This window comes from Schistocerca gregaria, chromosome 2, assembly GCF_023897955.1.
Source record: "Schistocerca gregaria isolate iqSchGreg1 chromosome 2, iqSchGreg1.2, whole genome shotgun sequence".
NCBI classification, from domain to species: domain Eukaryota; kingdom Metazoa; phylum Arthropoda; class Insecta; order Orthoptera; family Acrididae; genus Schistocerca; species Schistocerca gregaria.
The window spans coordinates 353,781,045-353,803,125 of record NC_064921.1 but is presented as its reverse complement, the minus strand read 5'-3'; the positions used below and the strand labels follow the sequence as shown (position 1 = coordinate 353,803,125).

Below are 22,081 nucleotides of genomic sequence, written 5' to 3'. Positions count from 1 at the left end.
CATGTCAACCACCAAGAAAATTATTGCTGTTTTCCTATACTATCTTCACATTTATCAACAGTATTTTGTGATAATGTTTAAAATCCGGCATCACCAAAACAATTTATACCCCTTCATTGAATGTAAAGAGAATATCACACTGTAAATATTATAATGAAATAGCTCATCTTACAACCTCACTTCAACCTATACCATTTTTGTTCAGCTGCTCTTCTAAGCCCTTTGTCTCTCTGACAGAATTATGCAATTGATAAACCCTAAAGCTTTTATTTCTTCTCCCTGAACTTCAATTCCTTTCCAATATTTCCCTTTTGCTACCCTTTCCAAATTTCTTTTTGGTTTCCTGTACAGCTTGCTTATTGTATAGGTTTAATTATAACAGGAATATGCTACAACACTGCCTCATTCCCTTCTCAGCTACTGTTTCCCTTTAATATCCTTCAAGTATTATAACTGCAAATATTTCAGTCCAAGCTGTAAATAATCTTTTTCTCACTATAATTACCACGATAACTTAAGAACTTTAAAGATTGAAAATCCAGTCAACATTGTCATAAGCTTTTTCTGTATCTATAATTGCATTAAAGTACCAAATGATCAGTGTATCTTCTGAGACAAGTAATAGTACCAGTATTGCCTCATGGGTTCTCACATTTCTCCAGAACTGGAACTGATCTTACCTGAGGTTAGTTTCTACCACCTTTTTCATTCTTTTGTAAATAATTTGTGTTGGTGTTTTGCAACTATTAACTTTTTAAATTGATGGTTTGATAGTACTCACATGTGTCAACACCAGCCTTCTTTAGGATGGGGCTTATTACTTTCTCCTTGAAGCCTGAGGGCATTTTGCCTGTCTTGTATATCTTGCATAAATAGATTTGTCTGTTCCCCCAAGGACCTCAATAAGTCTGAAACAATACCACCTACTCGAAGTGCCCTGTGTCATCTACTGACTGTCAGTGCTCATCCATATTCTTTGTGCAGTGTCTTATTTCCCAGCGTATCTTTATGTACTTCCTCTTTCCTTTTCATAATTTTGCCTTCAAGTTTCTTTTCGTTGTATAGCGTTTCTATCTATTCCTTTTACCTTCCAACTTTCCCTCCTTTGTTTAGTACTGTCTTCTACTCTAAGCTTATGATATTCAAACAGCCCATTCTCTTTTCTCAAAATATCTGTAATTTTCCCATCTGCCACATCTATCTTTTTCCATAGCCATATGTGCTCCTGTAACTTTGCATTTTTCTTCTAGCTATTCCTACATTTTCATTTTGCACTTCCTGTTAATCTCATCTTTTAGTCATTTGTATTCCCTTTGTCGTGCTTTATATGCAGCATTTTTATGATTCCTTCTTTTTTCAGTTAAATTCAATATCTGATGTATTTTTCAACCATTTTTGCTGGAGCCTTCTCTTTTTGCCCATTTGATCCCCTGTTGATTTCACTATTTCATTTCTCAAAGTTATCCATTGAACTCATAGTGTATTCCTTTCACCTGTTGGCTCTCTGAAATTTTCAACAACCATTGGTTCTTTCAATTTATCCACTCTAGTCTCTTGAAATTCTTTCCTTGCCCACTTTAACAACCATAGCATTTTCTGTATCGCCGGCCGGTGTGGCCGAGCGGTTCTAGGCTCTTCAGTCTGGAACCGCGCGACAGCTACAGTCGCAGGTTCAAATCCTGCCTTGGGCATGGATGTGTGTGATGTCCTTAGGTTAGTTAAGTGTAAGTAGTTCTAAGTTCTAGGGGACTAATGACCTCAGCTGTTAAGTCCCATAGTGCTCAGAGCCATTTTCAGTCCTGCACTCATCTGATAAAAAGTCTTCATCTTTCTGTCATCTCAGTTCACTAATTCACACTACATTTAATTTCACCCTATCCATTTCCTTTTTTAAATTCTCTAACCTACGTACCCAGTTAAAGGATCTAACATTCCATGCTGTGACCCATAGAAAATCAGTCTTTGTTTTCTGTGGTGGCAATCTCCTTCTGAGTAGGCCCCAGCTGGAGATCTGATTTGTGGACTACACTACCTCCTAAATATCTTACCCAAGTGGATGTCAGCTTCAAAATCCATATTGTTGAGTTGCGTGCCCTTGGGGGAAAAACAACGGCTGCTAGTTTTCCCCAACTTTTGGCTGTTGACATTGCCAGCACAGCAAGGTCATACTAGCTAATGTTACATGCCCAGGTCAGCCAGTCATCTAGATTGTTGCCCTACTGCAACTACTGGAAACACTGCTGCCCATCTTCAAGAACCAAATGTGAGTTTGGTGTCTCTGCAGATATCCTTCCGGTGTAGTTGTACAGCTGTCTGCATTGCTGAGGCATGCAGGCCCCACCGTGACAGGGTCCATGATTCAGGATCAGTGCATTCTGATATTGCCTTTTCATTTACAAAATTCTTTAAGGGCTTCATGGTAGTACATGAGGACACCTTATTGGTCAGCAGTGACAGACCGTTTTTTTTTTAATCTAAAATACTTTTTTTGCTTTGTCTCATTTTAATGCAAAGGAAATTGAGTATTGCTTTTCCAGTGATAGCATTCTGTTAGTGTAGTTGTGGGACATCTGAAATGTACCTATGGCTTTTGCAATCCCTCAAAATTTGACTCTGGTTTTGCAGCTGCATATTTAACTATAATGTTAGAAGGTGCCAGATAGGGTGAATAGCATGGATCCTCCAGCAATTCGTGTTTCAGATTCCCCAGATTTCCAGTACTAAGTCACATTTTGTGACAGGGCACACATCTTTTCTCCTAACTGATGTAGTTGCAAAATAATCGGTAAGAAAAATCTCTTTTATACTCAAGAAATCGTTGACCACACCATTTTCAGGAGGTGAAGTCAGCCTTGCCCTCTCCTGGAATTTCCAACACACACTTTTTACTCATTTCTAGAAATTATTGCCTGTGATTTTACTTAACCACAGGTTTAGTCCTTGCTGGTGTTACACTGCCAATGTGATCAGAAATATTGTGTGGGATTGGTAACAAGTATTTAATATGCATGTGTTTGCTTAACATATTTTCCACAATAAATTATGTTGCCTTTTTCATCTCTGCTGTGGTTTAGGCCCTGCCCCATAATACAGACATATGCAAACCGTTGCTGAAGAGTGCAAAAATAGAATTGACAAAGTCCTCTCTCTTTCTTTCTTTCTTTCTTTCTTGTATGTTGTGTCCTTACCGAGCTGCAGAAAAGAACAAGTCCAATGCCATGATATGTGGACTATAGTATAGCTGGCCAACATCTGTCAACAGTTTGTACGATACCCTTCCAGTACTCCTTAATAATCAGTCATATACCATATGTGTATGCACAACCTAGACCAGATCTGGCTTGTTGAGACTACATTTACCTTTAAGTGACAGAATGATTTGCAGTAAACTATGAAATACACAACCACCTTATACAGTAGATCTGTACCTCTACCAGTGATAATCATACAGCCTTTTTATCACCTTGAAAAAATGAAGTTGTGTAATTAATTTTTTGTTTGTGGTCTGCAGTCCTAGCATACATTGAAATTCCCATGTGTCAGTGCCCATAGCACACTGTTGGAGGAGCTAAAACAGTGCACTCCATTTGTAAAGTAGAGTATCATAACAGGAATTTGTTTTCTGCATTTAAAGGGGAAGAATTTCTACATCAGTTAGTGCTGAGTTGGTAGAAGTATATGGCAACATTAAGCCACCATATGACCCTGTGGTTAGGTAGCACAGTTGCTTCTAGAGTGGTGAAACAAATCCAAACAAACGAATTGCTGCCCACCTGATGGAAAAACCCGAGAATCGCATGGGAAGCAGAGGCTTGTTACTTGAAGATCAGTTTGTCCAATCGAGATGATAGTGGAAAAATTGAAACTGCTATGGAGCAGTTTTTAACATCTGGCACAATGTTTTCAACATGATGATGATCACTGCCCACTGGATTTCTGCAACTGTTCTTACCCATTCAGAAAGGCTGCCAAACTGAGGCAGCAACAGAAATTTTGTGGCTGTGTCAGGTAAATCCAGATAACCTCTTTACTCATCTAATATCCATAGACAAATGCTGTTTGTACCATTATGATCCAGGGAAAACGGGGCAAAGCAAGCAGTAGTAATGTGGAGTCATCACCACAAAAAGGGGGGGGGGGGGGGGGGTGAGGGGGATTAAGTCTCAACAACTCATTGGGGAGGGTGATAAGAGTGATGATGCTTGGTGTATTTTAGGATTAGCAAGGCATGGTCTAATAGATTATGCTCACGTGGGGCAAACTGTTACAGTCGCATAGTAACGGAATCACATGGCAAGGTTACAGGATACTGTCAGTACAGAATCTCGTGGACAATTGTCCAAGTGGGTGTACATCTCCATGACAATCCCATCACTCTGCACAGGATGTAGTCACATATGCTGCTTCTTTGGGCTATCAGACTTTGTCTCATCTCTTGTATTCTCCTGACTGTGTTTCCAGTGACTTCTTCCTCTTTCCTCAGATGAAGAAAACATTACACTATAGGCATTTCTAAAATGAAAACAGACTCATTTTTGAAGTAGGACATTTCCTGAACAGCCAAAATGCAGATTCCTCCTACCATCACCTCTGCCTAATCACCAATCTTAAGGGAAAGTGTGTCACATTGAATGATGAATAGGTAGAGAATGACTAAACTGTCACCAAGTGTCATAGTCACATTTTGATTGATTTAGGAGTTAGTAAAAACTTCATAACTACCTATCATTTCCTTCATATACGGCTTGAAATCCATTAGTTGGATGTAGAATATGCCATTTACTGTGCTAGAAGTGATAGCATGAAATTTTTGTCAAAACCACTCTCTATGTAGAGAAGTAATTACAAAATTCTATAAGAACGTGTCAAACTATGTTCATGAGAACTGTCTTGTTTCTATTCTAGACAGTTAAGAATTTATTCTGCTGTCCAGTTTTAGTGTATGTCTAGGTTGTTTATCACATGGATCTGGACATATGTGGGGTCTCTGTTATGCTTTACACCAACTACATTAAACACTTAGCTTTCATTACATATTTGTATAACTTAGATTTAAAAAGTAGAAAACATGTAAACATTTTATGCATCCATTAACTGAATTTTTTAAACAAACATTGTAATATACAGTCTGAGACAGAAATAATTTTACAACTTTAGGGGACACGTTCCTCATTCCAGAAGAAGAAACACTGCCTATAATGACAGACAGGTTTTGAAAGATTATGAGGACAGTACACTGTCGGCGAGCCAGTGTCTTCATGTGGGACATTCTCCAGTGTCTCTTGTGTAGCAAGCTTAATGCCTGTTGGTGCAAGTCTGTTGGGGTGACCACCTGTCGTGCACCTGTCTCACTGTCCAAAGAATTAGACAACCATCAAGTGGGAGTTTGTGAAAAATATGTTTCCAGGAGCTTGAACACATATGCCAACTGGCAGGTGAGGTAAATTGGCCATTCATGAGTCATGTAGAGGAGGGACTGCTGCAGGATGGGTTCCCAGTTTGTGGTGGTGGCAACATGAGCAGTTTTAATGGACAAACCGTACAACATAAGTTGCTGCTAGGTATTGATGTGGAAGCAGAGGACCTCCTGTTAGCTGAAATCAGGGTTCGAGCCATCGTGCAGATATGACAACACATTGGCATTGGAATGCTATGCCACAGAAACTCCTGGAGACTGGAGTGTGGCCTCAATAATGCCACCAATGACTTTTAATGCGTAATCAGGGAAAACTGAATTCCAAATACATAGACATAAAATTTTTTCTGTGGTAAACTTTATCGTCAGTTCCTCCTTTTCAATCTGGCGTTAGTTTTGTTGTGCAGTTGTTAATGCTGTGGGCGCTCTGGAAGCAACTGTGCTACCTAACCACAGGGTCATATGGTGGTGTATTGTTGTCATATACTTCCATCAACTCAGCAATGATTAATGCAGAAATCCTTCCCTTTCAAATGCAGAATACAAGTTCCTGTTATGATACTGTACTTTATGAATGGAGTGCACTATTTTGTTTCAGCTCCCGTAACAGTGTGCTATGGACACTGACACATGGGAATTTCAATGTCACACTCTTCTTTACATAACTGATTGAAGGGTTGTGTAGTGTGGGTCTCACTGTGTAAGAACTTGCAAAAATAGTTTATTTTGCCCAAAAACACTTGTAATGCAGGGAAATTTGTCGGGCGTGGTAAGGAGTCTATTGTGGATGCGTTCTGATCAGTTGGCCTGGTTCCCTCTTTGGTGAGCCAGTGCTCCAAATACTATGGTTCTGGCTTCTTTGAATGCTTATGGGGGCTGAGGTAGTGCCAAATGGGAGCTGCTTGCACTTGTACAAACCAAAAGGTGTATTAATGATAATGAGGTTCTATGATTCCTCACCTAAGGGTAACAAGAGGTAAGCACAGGAGGTCAATGTTGGAGTAGAATTCCCCTCCAGCAAGTTTGGTGAAAGGGTCTTTGGGCCTGGAGATAGGATAAGTTCCTGCCTGCAATTGAGCATTGGTTGTAGCCTTGAAATCTGCACCAAGTCGGAGAGAACTGTAGGCTATCTATCTGATGATGATGACTAGGGGAGTGGCCCAAGCAATAGATTTAATCAGCTCAGTAACCCCAGCAGCCTGAATATGATCTAGTTCCTACTACGCAACATCATGTAGGTAACTGGAATTGGTCTGATGCTTTTTGCATAACATCTGGCCGAAGAGTTACATGTACCTGAAAATCTTATGCACATCCCAAATCTGGCTGAAATAGAAATGCAAACACAGTGCAGAGATTATCCAGTTCCTGGAAAGGGACTGCGAGTGACTCAACCCTGACTTCATCAGAAATAGAAAACTCTAAGATGAAAAGGCATCAAGGCCGAACATATTGGTAGCAGAAAGGTGATCGACCACACACAAATAATGAAGTGAACCAAGTACTGTTTTTGTAGGCCACATTGACTGAGATCTGCAACATTGACCCATAAGTACTTGCATCACACTAAAGAACCACCTTGAAAATGGAAATTACTTTTTCCAATTGCTTTGTACACTTAATTGTACCTGTGACCTATGATAAACTATTGTTAGAAGGGGTTGTTTCACATAATATCTGTAGAATTTCAGAAATTTTTCGCTTGGACAGACACAAAACATTTCCACAATTGAAAGATTTTAGTTGTTCTTCTATTCTGCCATTACTTATCTCAATATCTGCTAGTTTGGGGTTTGTGTGACTGCTGAAAGAAGGTTGTATTATGATCATGAAAGATGAAACAAGGATAATAATTCCTGTTTTTCCATTTTAATATGGACTTCACATCTGGTAGTTTTGCCATACCTACTACAGTTGTGCAAAACGTATTGGGGATGCCATTAGCTTGTTGCTTGTTCCCCACATTAATGCATTTAATGTAACTTACTGTGAGCATAGTTATGATTATGCACATATAAAATACTCAAGGTGGTGAATATAGCCAGTTGCTAAATAATGAAGTAAAGTGTTTGTAACATGTAAGGTTTTTCACTTGGATCTGAGTAATACAGTGATTGACAGTGATGCATGGAAAGGGGAAAGGAGTGATGTTGGTTAGCTGTTATGCACAAGCACAGTATGGCTCCAGTCGCAACAGCTGTGCAGTTCTTCTCTGGTATGTTCCCAATTAACATGCAGTGTGGTGTGTTCTTTTTGCAGGATCATCAGTTCCTAAGCAGTTTCACAATTGACTTCACACATTCCTTAAAAGAAACATACCACACTGAGAACCAAAACAAATCTAACAATTATATTACAGTGTGTAATTGCCATCTGAACTAACAAGTAGCTGACAGCTGAGGTAGCAGAGCAGTATGAAAACTATGCACTGGGCAGAAGATATGACCAAACTCGTGTTGTGATTGCTTGTTGCTGTGACAGCTGTCTATACGTGGTTGTCAGTCATTTTATTATTATGATCCTGGTATAGATGTTGTGCAAAGGATGAATAATAAGCTGATAATAAACGTAGTCTTAATTTTTCCTCTGAGATTATTTCTCTCAGTTTAGTTGTCTCATAAATGCAACAAACCTTCAATGCACTGTACTGTTGACCTCAACTGATTTGGCTGGAACAAAACGTCAGTGTAGGTGAGACATCAGTTCATTACCCACACTCTCCGTACTTTACACAAATGGTATGATTGACCTCACCACAAATCAGATAACATTGGTTCTATTTTCAGTTACTCGAAAAGAAAGGATTGTAATGTATTTTTTTTATGTCTGCGTCCTGAGCACTTCATTGGTATTTTTTATAATTATGTAAATCCCAACACAAAGTCTTTAAAAGCGACCTGCCGAACATTCTAATATTCCAGTTGTGACTTCTGAATGCACAAGAAAAAATATCTGAAACAGTTTTCAGAGTAATGTAAAAGCTAACTTGTTAAATAAAGTGTTACAGAACTGAAGACGGTGTACTTCAAATGTAAACCAATAACACAGGAATATTAAAAACTCCACTCAATAAGTACACTCTTGGCCATGAGGTGTTCAGAGTTTCTCGTGCAGTGTAAGGTATTGTAACCCCAATCCTTCTGTGAAGTTAATTTCATAAGTCTTCAGTGTTAACCATTGTAGTCTTTAAACAAGTTGTAAGAGTGGAAAGGGATCTTTCACATTTGAGAGGGGGAGAAGAAGCAAAGGAAGTCCTTTGTCACGTAATAATCACTGTGAGCCTAAACTATCCTAGAAGCTTAAACAAAGCTAGTAATGCTAATAGTTTAAAATTGTTTTTTCAAATCATTAATGAACACTGAATTGTCAAAGAAACTGGATAGGCATGCATATTCAAATACAGAGATATGTAAACAGGCAGAATAAGGCACTGTGGTCACCAACACCTGTAAAAGACAAGTGTCTGGTACAGTTGTTAGATCAGTTACTGCTTCCTCAATGGCAAGTTATCGAGATTTAAGTGAATTTGAATGTTGTGTTATAGTTGGCGCATGAGCGATGGAACACAGCATCTCTGATGTAGTGATGAAGTGGGGATTTTCCCGTATGGCCATTTCACATGTGCTCCGTGAATATCAGGAATCCGGTAAAACATCAAATCTCCGACATCACTGCGGCCAGAAGAAGATCCTGCAAGAACTGGAACAACAACGACTAAAGAGAATCGTTCAACACGACAGAAGTACAAGCCTTCTGGAAATTGTTGTAGATTTCAATGCCGGGCGACAAGTGTCAGCATACAAACCATTCAACAAAACATCATCAACATGGGTTTTCAGAGCCGAAGGCCCACTTGTGTACCCTTAATGACTGCACAACATGAAGCTTTACACCTTGCAGTAACACCGACATTGGACTATTAATGACTGGAAACATGGTGCCTCGTTTCAAATCGTATCGAGCAGATAGATGTGTAAGGGTATGGAGACAACCTCATGACTCCATAGACCCTGCATGTCAGCGGGACTGTTCGAGCTGATGGAGGCTTTGTAATGGTGTGAGGCGTATGCAGAAGGTGTGATATGGAAGTATCTTTCTGATCACCTGCATCCATTCATGTCCATTGTGCATTCTGTCGGACTTCAGTAATCCCAGAAGGATAATGTGACACCCCGCCCATCCAGAATTGCTAGAGAGTGGCTCCAGGAACACTCTTCTGAATTTAAACACTTCCACTGGCCACCAAACTCCCTAGACGTGAGAATATTATTGAGCATTTCTGGGCTGTCTTGCAACACGCTGTTCAGAAGAGATCCCCTTCTCCTTGTATTCTTATGGAATTATGGACAGCTGTGCTGAATTCATGGTGTCAATTCCCTCCAACAGTACTTCATACATTATAGCTCGTATCACCTAGGTTGGCGCTTTTGCACATAGGGGCGGAGCGGAAAGGAAGTATGTGGGGATGAGAACTGCACATGCGTGGCAGCAGAGAGTGGACAAACAAAGTCCACGTTGCCAAACTGCGTTGCTGCGAACAACAGTCAGGCTCATTTACCTATGGTAGATTGTATTGTATGTTCAAATCTACAAGGGAAATAATAAATATTAAAACCAATTTTGCTCAGTTGTCATGAGAGAAATATTAATTCACACCTTGACAAATTTGCATCCACTGCTCCACAGATTTACTATGCATGACGTTGGGAGATGAGAACAGCTGACACAGCTTTGTGAAGACGTGAAGTACAATTGTCAAATAACTAGATCATTGAAACTGCTTGGAATAATTACCATTTATTGTGATTTGAACTGCATTATAAGTGAAAATTTAATACACAACGAATGTGTGTGTGTATTACTATCTTAAAAATTGTCAGTAAGTTTTCATACGTTTTGCTGTTAACGACCATAATGAGTGTAAACTAACACGATCTCTATTACAGTGAGAGACCACATTTATAATCCATTGAACAAGCAAACAATTAACCATCATCTGTGAATAACTCCAGGGAATGCTGACCGATAACATAAAAAAACCACCGATGTCTCGACAAGTAACAGTTACTGTCATTTTAAGGGCCTTATCCAGTTCATGCCTTGAAAATGACAGAGGTTTACATGTGGAAATATCGGACTTCTAACGAATGCATTCTCGCATGTTATTAAAGCATACAACATGTTGGGGGAAGCTTAACTTCTCCTTGGGCAATATTTTGAACACTGTAGTCTGCATAACAAAAAGGATACAATACAAAGTCCTAATCAAAAAGGCTAGAGAGTTCTCCTTTTTATGTATGCAACTGATATGTTGACAAACACATTTTTTAAACCACGAGTCCTTAAAACTAAGAAATATTATTACTTTGTTCCATAGTCTGTATCGTAATACTATTGTCACTTCTATTTGAGTCTGTTTTTGAACAATCTGATTGTAAATTTATGATGATAGGTTCAAGGCTTATGTCCATCATCACTTCCCTGTCAAATTCTTATTTCTAAAGCTTTTCAGCATGCCATATGAACAGTGTGCATGGTGCATGTGGAATATTGTCTATTGCCTCATCAAGTAGAATGTTGTCTGTTGCCTCTTTGTCTATTGTCTCATGCACTGTATGTTATCTTGAATGTTTTTCCCCTCCCATTTAGCTTTAAAACCCTTTGCCCAAATTAATTCTATGGGGTTACACTGACAGTGACATGGGGGTAAACGCAAAACTGTGTGAGCCCATTCACGAGCAAGGAAGTCAAGTTTGAATGTTCTGTCACTTGACTTGTATAAATTAATGAGCTGCAGGTGATCAGCACAAGTCTGGTTTATACAGTGCTTGAAATTTTTAAGCTGGAGAAATATATGCACTTTTCTGTTGTTTCTACTTGATGTTTTCTCTGTAACAGTTGAATTATAATTGGCACTGACCGACTTGGAAGTAAGGTATGACAAGATTTGTGAATCACGTAACGAAAATGACAGCGTTCATTTCCAAATGGTAATCACTGCTGTTTTTCTTACCTGTAATTACAAGTTTATTCTCAGAAACAGAAATAGGAGAAGTGTCAGCATGCAGAATAATTATCCAAGAACCTATTCCTATGAGAACATTAAAACTGCCAGTACCAGCACTCATTTTCCAGCAGGTCTTCTTCAAATGCTTCTAATTGACCCATGTTTCATCACTGCTGAACTACCTCCTTCTCTTGAATTGTGAATGTAGTTCGTGCTGTACCTATGTCCTTTGAACTAAAAACTCTCTTCTTAACTTATCTGGTAACATCATCTTTTAAATTCTTTACATTGATGAACCTGCATAACTGTAACACATTTTTGTGATATCAGGCAGTCATCATTCACATGAAGCACTTTAAAACATCATCATTAAAATCATCCATTTTTGTTACAGGTTAATATGATTTCGCTGCTTTCCAGGCGACACGAAACAAAGTGTTTCTACGGTTCCCACTGTTCTGACACTTTCATTTAAAATTCTTTTTACAACTCTTATGCGGACACCACATGGTTCTACAGTCTGTTCTTGTGTTTTCAAAGGTCAACAGAAGGAGACAGGCTTTCAAATTCACGTTTGAAAAAGTTGTAAATGCGGTAAATAATCTGCCTCACCTGCTTGTGAAGCACTTCACATTTATTGCTGTCACCTCACTTTTTTTTAAAAATCACACGTAAATATTTAATGATACACATTCATATTTATACTGCTGCAAGGGGGAAAAAAAGAAAAAAAAATTGACAGTTGAATGAATAATTCGGTTGTCGCAAAATACGGCAACAATGCAGCATGTAGGAGTGAGATTCCACTCTCTAGCTGTAACTCTCAGCTAGCCACCTAGAAAGAGAATGAATATTATTGGCTGCCAGTGGCTAGTGGAGGAGGATGCACAGAACGGCTGAAAATGGGGCTGCGTTCTTACATGACGTGAACTTTAGTCAAGTCCACACCACGTCGTGTTGCAGCACTTCTGCAACCTCACAGGGACCCTACATGATATTAGGCAGGTGTACCAGTTTCTTTGGCTCTTCAGTGTATAACTCTTTGTGGATTATTTGCCACTATAACATTAGTATATGGTTTTGGAAATTGTGAAACCAAGAGTCCTTGCAAATTAAATTTTTTTCTGATTATAACAAAGTCAGAGAAATATTTCATGTGTAGTTTGTGAGAAAGTAATTTTTCAGCACTGTGGAATATAACAGCCATTGAATATACATGTGGTTTGACATAGATACTAATTTTTACAAAGTGGAGGAACTGTTAGATGTCCTCCCCTTGTCCTCAGAGTCTTTCATGATGGCATAACTGAATAAAAATTCTCTTCAGTTTCAGTAAACAACACAGGTTAACACATACTAGGGCATGCAGGAGGGAGGAGAGAGGAGGGGAGTGGAGGGGGAGGCCCAGGATAAGCAGTGGCTTTCCTCACCAAGAAAAAGCTAAGAACGATGCTCCCCATTTATAGGAAGGTGGAATGGCAGTTTTAAAGATGGGTCTGGTACCTTTTACTTTGAATCATGGTGTTCCGTATTAGACCATACCATATATTGTAAGATCTAAATTCTGGACTTTGTTTTGCCCATTAGAGCAGTCAGTAATTTAACTCCTGAAGATGACTGAAAATATAGTCAGTAGCCTGAGAATTTAAACTCAGTTGATATGATTGAAAACCAAGAGTTTTATTATTTGTGTAGCATGTCTGTCAGGGATAACATGACAGTTGTAATTAAGAAAACACCATAGTAGTTTGTGACTGTTGCCGTCAGTGTCCTAAACACTAGTTCTAGATATGAGCCACCTACCAGAAAAATTAATCTTCCAAAACAGATAGACTATACTTACTGTATAGTAATATACAATACAAAAGTAATAACAATATGCATTTTTGAGCATAACACGTCATAGGAGCAATGACGCGTATGACATAATCTGTTACCAAAAAATTCTCCATAAAGTAAGTTATAATGCACCTAGTATATCTACAGACATGACTTGTCCCTACATCAAAATCACAAGTGTCACTAATGTATCCAGTGTATGAAACTTCCATTTTAGATACTTGAAAATAGCCTAAGGCCAAAATTGTACAATCGTACTAGAAATAAAGAAAATGGCAGCTGAACGCTTCAAGAAATCATTCAAAAAATTCATCACAGCTGTGGACCCTATTGCATTGAAAATATACTTACAGTAGTAACATCCTGTCTTTGGTTCTGTCAGAATTCCTACGCAATTGCACATCTACCCCTATTCTATTCTCAGAGTATAATTAGAACATCAATGACATGACTATAAAATTATTATAACAAATACAAGGGGCATTCAATAAGTAATGCAACACTTTTTTTCTGAAAGCAGAGTGGTTTTATTCAAGATCATAGGACGCCATATTATTCCCCACTCTTTTAGCCACAAAACCCTATTTTTCAACTAATCTCTTTACTGGTCAATGGAACTAACTCAATTGTTGCGTGCACAGGGTTCAGAAGAGGCAAACTGTGTACTATGAAGCTGTGTATAGCCCTGACGCATGCACTAAAAATGCACAAAAGGAAATTCCTTTAATCTGCGGTACTGTAATTGTCTGCAGTACTATGTGTGGTAATTTCAGAATGAAGGCTGTTTCTAGTTAATACATGAAGCATTTTAAATATTTTATGTTGGAATCATTAATTTGAAAAGTGTATTAATATGATGTATTCACGTTTTTGTGACTGTGTGAACATACACTGCCCACAACAACACAGCCATATCTTACAGATGGAGACAGAGCTACATTCCCAAACTTGTACATATCCTACCACTGTCACTGTTGTTGATATTAATCTGTACTGTACTATGGTCTGTTTGTAACAACAATATTAAATAGCACAAGTTTTCAATTGCAGTGGGTTGCAGGAAACTGCTTATAAGTAGAGTTCTGTTATACAAGCATGTCTTGATCTTTTAAATACACCCATGTATGCCTGTGCCCATTCTCATTTGCTAATGAAATATGAAGATGGGCTATTGAAACACTGTATAATGTACTGTTTTGTAATGGAAGTTTCTTAAATTGTAAGTTCAGTGTGCTATTACTGTGTTAGTTATTGCTTTACAGTCTTATTTTTCATAACAAATTGTGGTCGTAGAACACTGGTGTTTGGCGGGAAGTGAACAAGTGCTACACAAAAAACAATTAACAACATGGCATTTTTCCCTCCCAACATTTTTGGTAATATTATTACTGTTATTATTATTGTTAATATTATTATTATTAGTATTATTATTATTTTATTATTATCTAAAATTTTATTAACCTTCAAAATAAAAAAGATGTTCCATCAAAGTTACACGGTTGTCAAAGTGTTCCATCAGGAGAAAAGTTTGGGAACCCCTGCGCTGTGGAGTGTGTATTATGCCATTCCTCAAGTACACACAGAAAGTGGTTTTCTATTCACTTGACGTGTTTTTCATTTTTCTTTTCCCAGGAAGAGAAACAGTCAAAGGAGGAACTGAATAGAAACCTGATGAAAATTAAGACTGCTTCTAAACAGCTGAATTGCAGTTACATTGAGTTAAAAAAACAGTCAACATCTTTCCAAGCAGTACTGCGTGAACAGATTGTTGTGGCAACCGCAACACTACACACAATAATTGATCGACTGGCACAGTCACAAGCAGTAGAGAGTGTGGGCATTCTGCATGACATGAATGAAATGAACCAGGTAAAATACCTTTAGGGATTTTGTTGGACTCCTTTGCATCAGAATACATAACTCCAGTCTAAACAGCAGATGTGTAGTCAAACTGTACATGAAAACTATTTTTTCTGTCTTATGTTGTGATTATACACATCATAGTTAAACTGAAACTGGTTTTTGTCAGCAACAGACAATATGAAGGGGAAGTTGTTGGAAGTTAGTGTAAGAATTCCAAGATCCTTAAAGAGATCTCTGCAAAAGGTGTGGCTATCTTCTTGACACGATCTTATTACGCCTCGCTTCTACTGAATAAGCTCCATAATTACTTTAGGTATGCTGTCCCAGAAGATAATTCCATATGACAATAAGGAACGAAAATATGCAAAATTCACTGACTCTCTTGTCTTTGAATCTAAATGATGAGAGATACTTCTAAGAGCAAAGTGTGCTGAACTGAACTCTTTGATTAGTTTATTTTGTGTTGACTCCATTTTAAATTGTTATCCAACAGGATCCAAAAGTATTTAGTACAGTTGTTTCATTTGGTGTATGTCATTTTAATCTCCGCTTCTATTAACAACAGCTAGTTTATAATTGCATAATATGAGTCATAATGTGAGATTAAGACTTCAACTGTTAGCCATGAACCAACTGTAGGTCTGTTCAGCTATCATCTGAACTGTGTCTGCTGAGGTTAAGTTTAGCCCCTTGATGAGTATGCTTATTTTATCACCCACTTTCTGTTGTCTCCAGATCTTTTCCATGCATACTAATTTATATCATGACTCTTAAACTAAGTATCTGCAAAAATTAAATTCTGTTTTGTGCAAAATATCCATGCAACTTCCCCATTCATTCCGTCTGAGATGTACTATTTTTCCTTGTCTTCCTTTTCTACTTTTGAATTCTTTACGCTGCACAATTAAATTTTCATCTCCTCTAACAATCTGAATAATTGATTTTCTGTCATTATGTCTTTCAATTATTTTTTGTCTCCTGAGCTATTTGGCATATATACATGTTCTTCTGTGGTGGGAGCTGGCTTTGGCTATAATAGTGTGTTCACTATGCAGCTCATGGTAATTTAGCCACATTCTTACTTTCTTATTCATTATTAGCTCTACTTCTGCATGATCCGTGCTATTCGCCGTTCAGTACTAAGCTAAGTGAGGCAACATTATGCTGGTATTCCATGTGATGTGAACACACCGCCATTTGATGGCCAGAGTCCCTTCTCATGAGTGGTTTACATTGACATAAAGAATGAACTGATACTAAATGGTGCTAATTTGCAATTGATCCATTCGATCGATTTGTGAATTGTAAGGGTTTTGGTTAATCTTTTCATACTTCATTCTGCAGAGTGCATCTGAAGTTGACTAATGTATCAGTGGTCTTTCTGGAGTCATAGAACCATGTTTAAGAGCTGCAAAATCATGAGGATTTAAAGTGTTTATATTTAGAGATCATTTGCACACTCAAGCCTGGGCATGAAGTAACACATAGATGTTGCATCCAGAAAAGTTTCTAAAATCATCACCCTTTATTTTGTATGTTCTAAATACAGAAAGAGAAATCAGATTGAAATTGATACTAAATGATTTCTCTTCATGATGGTAAAAAAGGCATGTGAAAATTACTGCCCAAGTTTGGATGTTCTGTGTGATGAAATCACATGTCACTGTCTTGAAAGCTGATTGGGCAAACACAGCACATTCTCTTTATTGTTTTTATTACAAAATGGTTGTAAAAACCTACACCCAGAAACAATGGTTTCACTTTCAGAAGGTCAGTCACAGTTCTTCTTTAATATGTGTGGAGTATTAAAAAGAAAGAGAATTTTTATTTTTTGGGAAGAATTTTATTTATTTGTCTACATCAGTGGTATCCCTTCAAAATAGTCCCCATTAGATATTATTCACTTGTGCCAGTGCTTTTTCCTAGCCCCTAAAGGCTTCTGGAACTACGTCTTTGGAATAACTTTTCTCTCTCTCAGCTAAGCAGTTTTTAATCTCACCAGTGCTTGTAAAGCAATGGCCCTAAAATGTTTTTATTATTTTTTTCCGAACAGGCAAAAGGTGAATATGGTGATTGGGTTATCATTAAAACAATGTTTTTGGCCAAAAATTCAAGAAAAAACAATGAAGTGTGAGCAGGTGCAATGTCTGGGTGCAAAGTTGTGAATTGTTTCACCACAAATCAGTATGTTCTTTTTTTATTAAAACGAGTTTTTCGTCCAGCCCATGAAGGCCCAAGGGATGTTTTCCAGCTGCTGTGTTATCCTACGCCTTGCAGCAGCATGTTGAGTGGTATAGAGAGGCATGTAATGAGCACTCTACTCTCTCTGCCATTTTGCAGAGACTTTCCAGTCCAGGTAGCCGCTGCTACTGATTCAAGTAGTTCCTCAATTTGTGTTGCAAGGCTGAGTGCACCCTGTGTATGTATGTATGGATGGATGTGTGTGTGTGTGTGTGTGTGTGTGTGTGTGTGTGTGTGTGTGTGCGCGCGCGCGCGCATATACCTATCCTTTTTTCCCCCTAAGGTAAGTCTTTCCGCTCCCGGGATTGGAATGACTCCTTACCCTCTCCCTTAAAACCCACATCCTTTCATCTTTCCTTTTCCTTCCCTCTTTCCTGACGAAGCAGCCGCCAGTTGCGAAAGCTCGAAATTTTGTGTGTGTGTGTGTGTGTGTGTTATTTTATTGTGCCTGACTACCGGCTCTTTCCTGCTTGGTAAGTCTTGGAATATATATGTTTGGATGTAGCTGTATTGCGTTGATTTACTGGTGGATATCGTGTGGTATGACTCCTGTAGTTGATAGTATAATTGGCATAATGTCAGCTTTATCCTGATGCCACATGTCCTTGACTTCCTCAGCCAGTTGGATGTATTTTTCAATTTTTTCTCCTGTTTTCTTTTGTATATTTGTTGTATTGGGTATGAATATTTCGATTAGTTGTGTTAATTTCTTCTTTTTATTGATGAGTATGATGTCAGGTTTGTTATGTGGTGTTGGTTTTATCTGTTATAATGGTTCTGTTCCAGTATAATTTGTATTCATCATTCTCCAGTACATTTTGTGGTGCATACTTGTATGTGGGAACGTGTTGTTTATTTAGTTTATGTTGTGTGGCAAATTGTTGATGTATTATTTTTTAATTATTATTATTATTATTATTATTATTATTATTATTATTATTACACACAGACGTTGAACTTGTAAGTAGTACTTTTTGTTAATTCTTCAAACTTGTGGCAAGCACTCTTGGAACATTATGCTGTTAAAATCAAAGAAAACAGTGAGCATAACTTCACATTTGACTCTTCTTGTCAAGCTTTTTTTGTTCTTTGTGATGCAGTGTACATCCTCTGAGGAAATGGAGCCTCAGTTTCAATGCCTTACCTGTAAACCAGTGTTTCATCGCTATTATGAAACATTTCAGTAATTCTGCATTGTTGTAGTCTTCACATAGTGACTGCTGAGCAACTATGCATTCACTGTTGTTTTCTGTTCAGAATTTTTGAACACATTTTGCTTTCACAAGCTTCATACCCAAACCACCAGAGAAAATTCCATGACATGAGCCAATTGATATGCCAACATCATTTGTGACTTCTCTGATTTTGATTCAGTGATTGATCTTAATCATTTCTTTTAATTTTTCCGCAATTTTATCAGTTGATGAAATGCTGGGGCATACAGGATACTTGTCATCTTAAACATCTTCACAGTGTACACCACTTTGCAAACAAGGGCCTGCCAGGGTTAATGGCTGCAGTGTGTGATACCTGGGATGTTAACCTACATAACTGTGTAAAAGGTTTCAAGAAGTTGATCCCACTGCTGGGGACCTTTCCTTGTAAGTGATATATGTTATAGGAGAAAAAGCTGGAATAAAATTTACTGAGTTTATAAAGCTTCTTGGATATTTGGATCTCAAACGAATGTTTTGTTGGTGTTATTTTCACTAACAGACCCGCACTACAAACTTGGAAAAGCAGTAATGTATGGCAAATACAAACAATATATGTTACTTTCGAAAGGGGAAACTAAACAGAATATGATATAACAAGTTTTTATATGTGCAAAACACACTGGTATGTCAAAGCAGTCAACATCATAAGAGATACATTACATTATTATTGTACACTGTCAACTGGGTACTTAGAACACACTGGTCAACAAAGGGCAAAAATGTGGGAATATTGCTGCTGAAACTTGTAGAATGCACAACTGTAACTTGAAGTCATTTACCACAAAATATGTTAAGCGTAAAACACATTAACTTTTGAAAAGTCTCAAGAATCTATCATCCATATAGATATACACTGAAATTAAGGGGAATGACTATTCGGATGAGGATACTAGTGCCAAAATTGTATAAAACTCAAATGTAGATTACGACTGATGATGAAGTGTGAATACATTTTTCAGTACTTTTGTTGAAAATGCACAGGATATCATGCCATACAGAAACAAGTTATGATACATTCAACATACACTGCATTTTAATTGTATCACAACTTAAGTTTCTGTGTGGAGTGGTATATTGTGCATGTGTATCATGTAATATGTCAGGATTTAGATTTGCAGAAGACAATTTATCTGACAAAAGTGATCTCACACCTAACGAACGAAATACTGGTAGTTGGTTTATATATGAAAATAAACATGTAAAATACACAGTTTTTTTTCACTGAGCTGGTTTTCTGACATCCTCAACAGTAGCATGCAAAAGTTAAAAAGAGCGAAAATTCTGGAGCACAACAGAGCTCATCTTCTACCTGAGGTGGTTAATTATAATGAATTTAAATGTAATTCTTACTGCGTGTGAACTGTTGCATCAGTCTTGAAACTTTTCTGTAATGCAAACGTGAAAATTTATTGTCGCTTCTTGTTCCACAGATACTGTAAAGTAAAATTTCTTTCACATTCCCAGTATTTATAGGACATTAAGCATTATTAATTATAAAGTTTTGTGACTTTATGTTACATTTAAGTTTCCATTATAATGCAGCAGCTCAAACAGTAAGCATGTTATTTAATCCCCATAGTATGTCAAGTCCTTGCAAGTCTATACAAAAATTTATTACAGATGAATCCTGCTTTTCATTGTCATCCTCACTGACATTACAAAAATTACACCTCTTCCATAGTTTATTGTCGTCTTTTCTACGAGTTCTTACAAAATCACCATTACTCTACATCATTGCCACCCAAATGACATTTGTGCAGCTGTGATTTGTGTCCGCATGCCTGATAGTGCAAGTGCCATGTTTATTAGGTGGGTGATAAGGCTACACCGTCGGCCTTATGGCTCAGAAAATGGCTTGATGGATCTAAGCAGAAATACAAGCAGAGGAGACATGGGATACAGTTGCATCACATAATTTTATTGAACAAGTTTAAAAGCTTTGCAGTTGTGACAGAATGAAATTGTCTTATAATATCTGATAATCAGTGACACTCTGTCATCATATGTTTAATTAAACAAAATAATAACAGTTGTAGAGTTTTGCGAAAAATACCTCAATTAGGAACCCCCTCAAAACAATATTTCTGATAAATGCCTGAGGTATGCTACACCACAAAGGAGGAGACAGATGTCACTTGATGCTGCCAATGGTCACCGCCAAATCAAACACTAAATCATTAACGTTAAGGAATAGAGGTCCTTCAAGGAGAGCAAGAGGATGGGAATTGGATCCCTCCTTAGATATAGATATCTCAGTTTAGAAGTTCAGAATTCAGTATTTTCTCAATTGTACTCCTGCTACATTCACTACCATCACTACTACTGTGATTGATAAGTGGAAAAAATGATACCACCATCCCTTCCCATACACCCATTCCTTGTACTGTAACACTTGTTGTTGTTGTTGTTGTTGTTGTTGTGGTGGTGGTGGTCTTCAGTCCAGAGACTGGTTTGATGCAGCTCTCCATGCTACTCTATCCTGTGCAAGCTTCTTCATCTCCCAGTACCTACTGCAACCTACATCCTTCTGAATCTGCTTAGTGTATTCGTCTCTTGGTCTCCCTCTACGATTTTTGCTCTTGATGCCTCAGAACATGTCCTACCAACCGATCCCTTCTTCTGGTCAAGTTGTGCCACAAACTTCTCTTCTCTCCAACCCTGTTCAACACTTCCTCATTAGTTATGTGATCTACCCATCTAATCTTCAGCATTCTTCTGTAGCACCACATTTCGAAAGCTTCTATTCTCTTATTGTCCAAACTATTTATCGTCCATGTTTCACTTCCATACATGGCTACACTCCATACAAATACTTCCAGAAACGACTTTGTGACACTTAAATCTATACCTAATGTTAACAAATTTCTCTTCAGAAACACTTTCCTTGCCATTGCCAATCTACATTCTATATCCTCTACTTCGACCATCAGTTATTTTGCTGCCCAAATAGCAAAACTCCTTTACTACTTTAAGTGTCTCGTTTCCTAATCTAATTCCCTCTGTGTCACCCAACTTAATTCGAGTACAATCCATGATCCTTGTTTTGCTTTTGTTGATGTTCATCTTATATCCTCCTTTCAAGACACTGTCCATTCCGTTCAACTGTTCTTCAAAGGCCTTTGCTGTCTCTGACAGAATTACAATGTCATCGGCGAACCTCAAAGTTTTTATTTCTTCTCCATGGATTTTAATACCTACTCCGAACTTTTCTTTTGTTTCCTTTACCGCTTGCTCAATATACAGATTGAATAACATCGGGGAGAGGCTACAACCCTGTCTCACTCCCTTCCCAACCACTGCTTCCCTTTCATGTCCCTCGACTCTTATAACTGCCATCTGGTTTCTGTACAAATTGTAAATAGCCTTTCGCTCCCTGTATTTTACCCCTGCCACCTTTAGAATTTGAAAGAGAGTATTCCAGTCAACATTGTCAAAAGCTTTCTCTAAGTTTACAAATGCTAGGAACGTAGGTTTGCCTTTCCTTAATCTTTCCTCTAA

General features: G+C 37.9%; 1 protein-coding gene across 1 annotated transcript in view; it reads left to right on the top strand.

The window, feature by feature from the left end:
• Positions 1-22,081, top strand: part of LOC126337044 (GRIP and coiled-coil domain-containing protein 2-like) — a 252,037-nt gene that overhangs the window by 82,466 nt on the left and 147,490 nt on the right. The window contains exon 7 of the mRNA XM_050001367.1: positions 14,895-15,131. Coding sequence (XP_049857324.1) covers positions 14,895-15,131 — 237 coding nt within the window. The remainder of the gene's footprint in view (positions 1-14,894; positions 15,132-22,081) is intronic.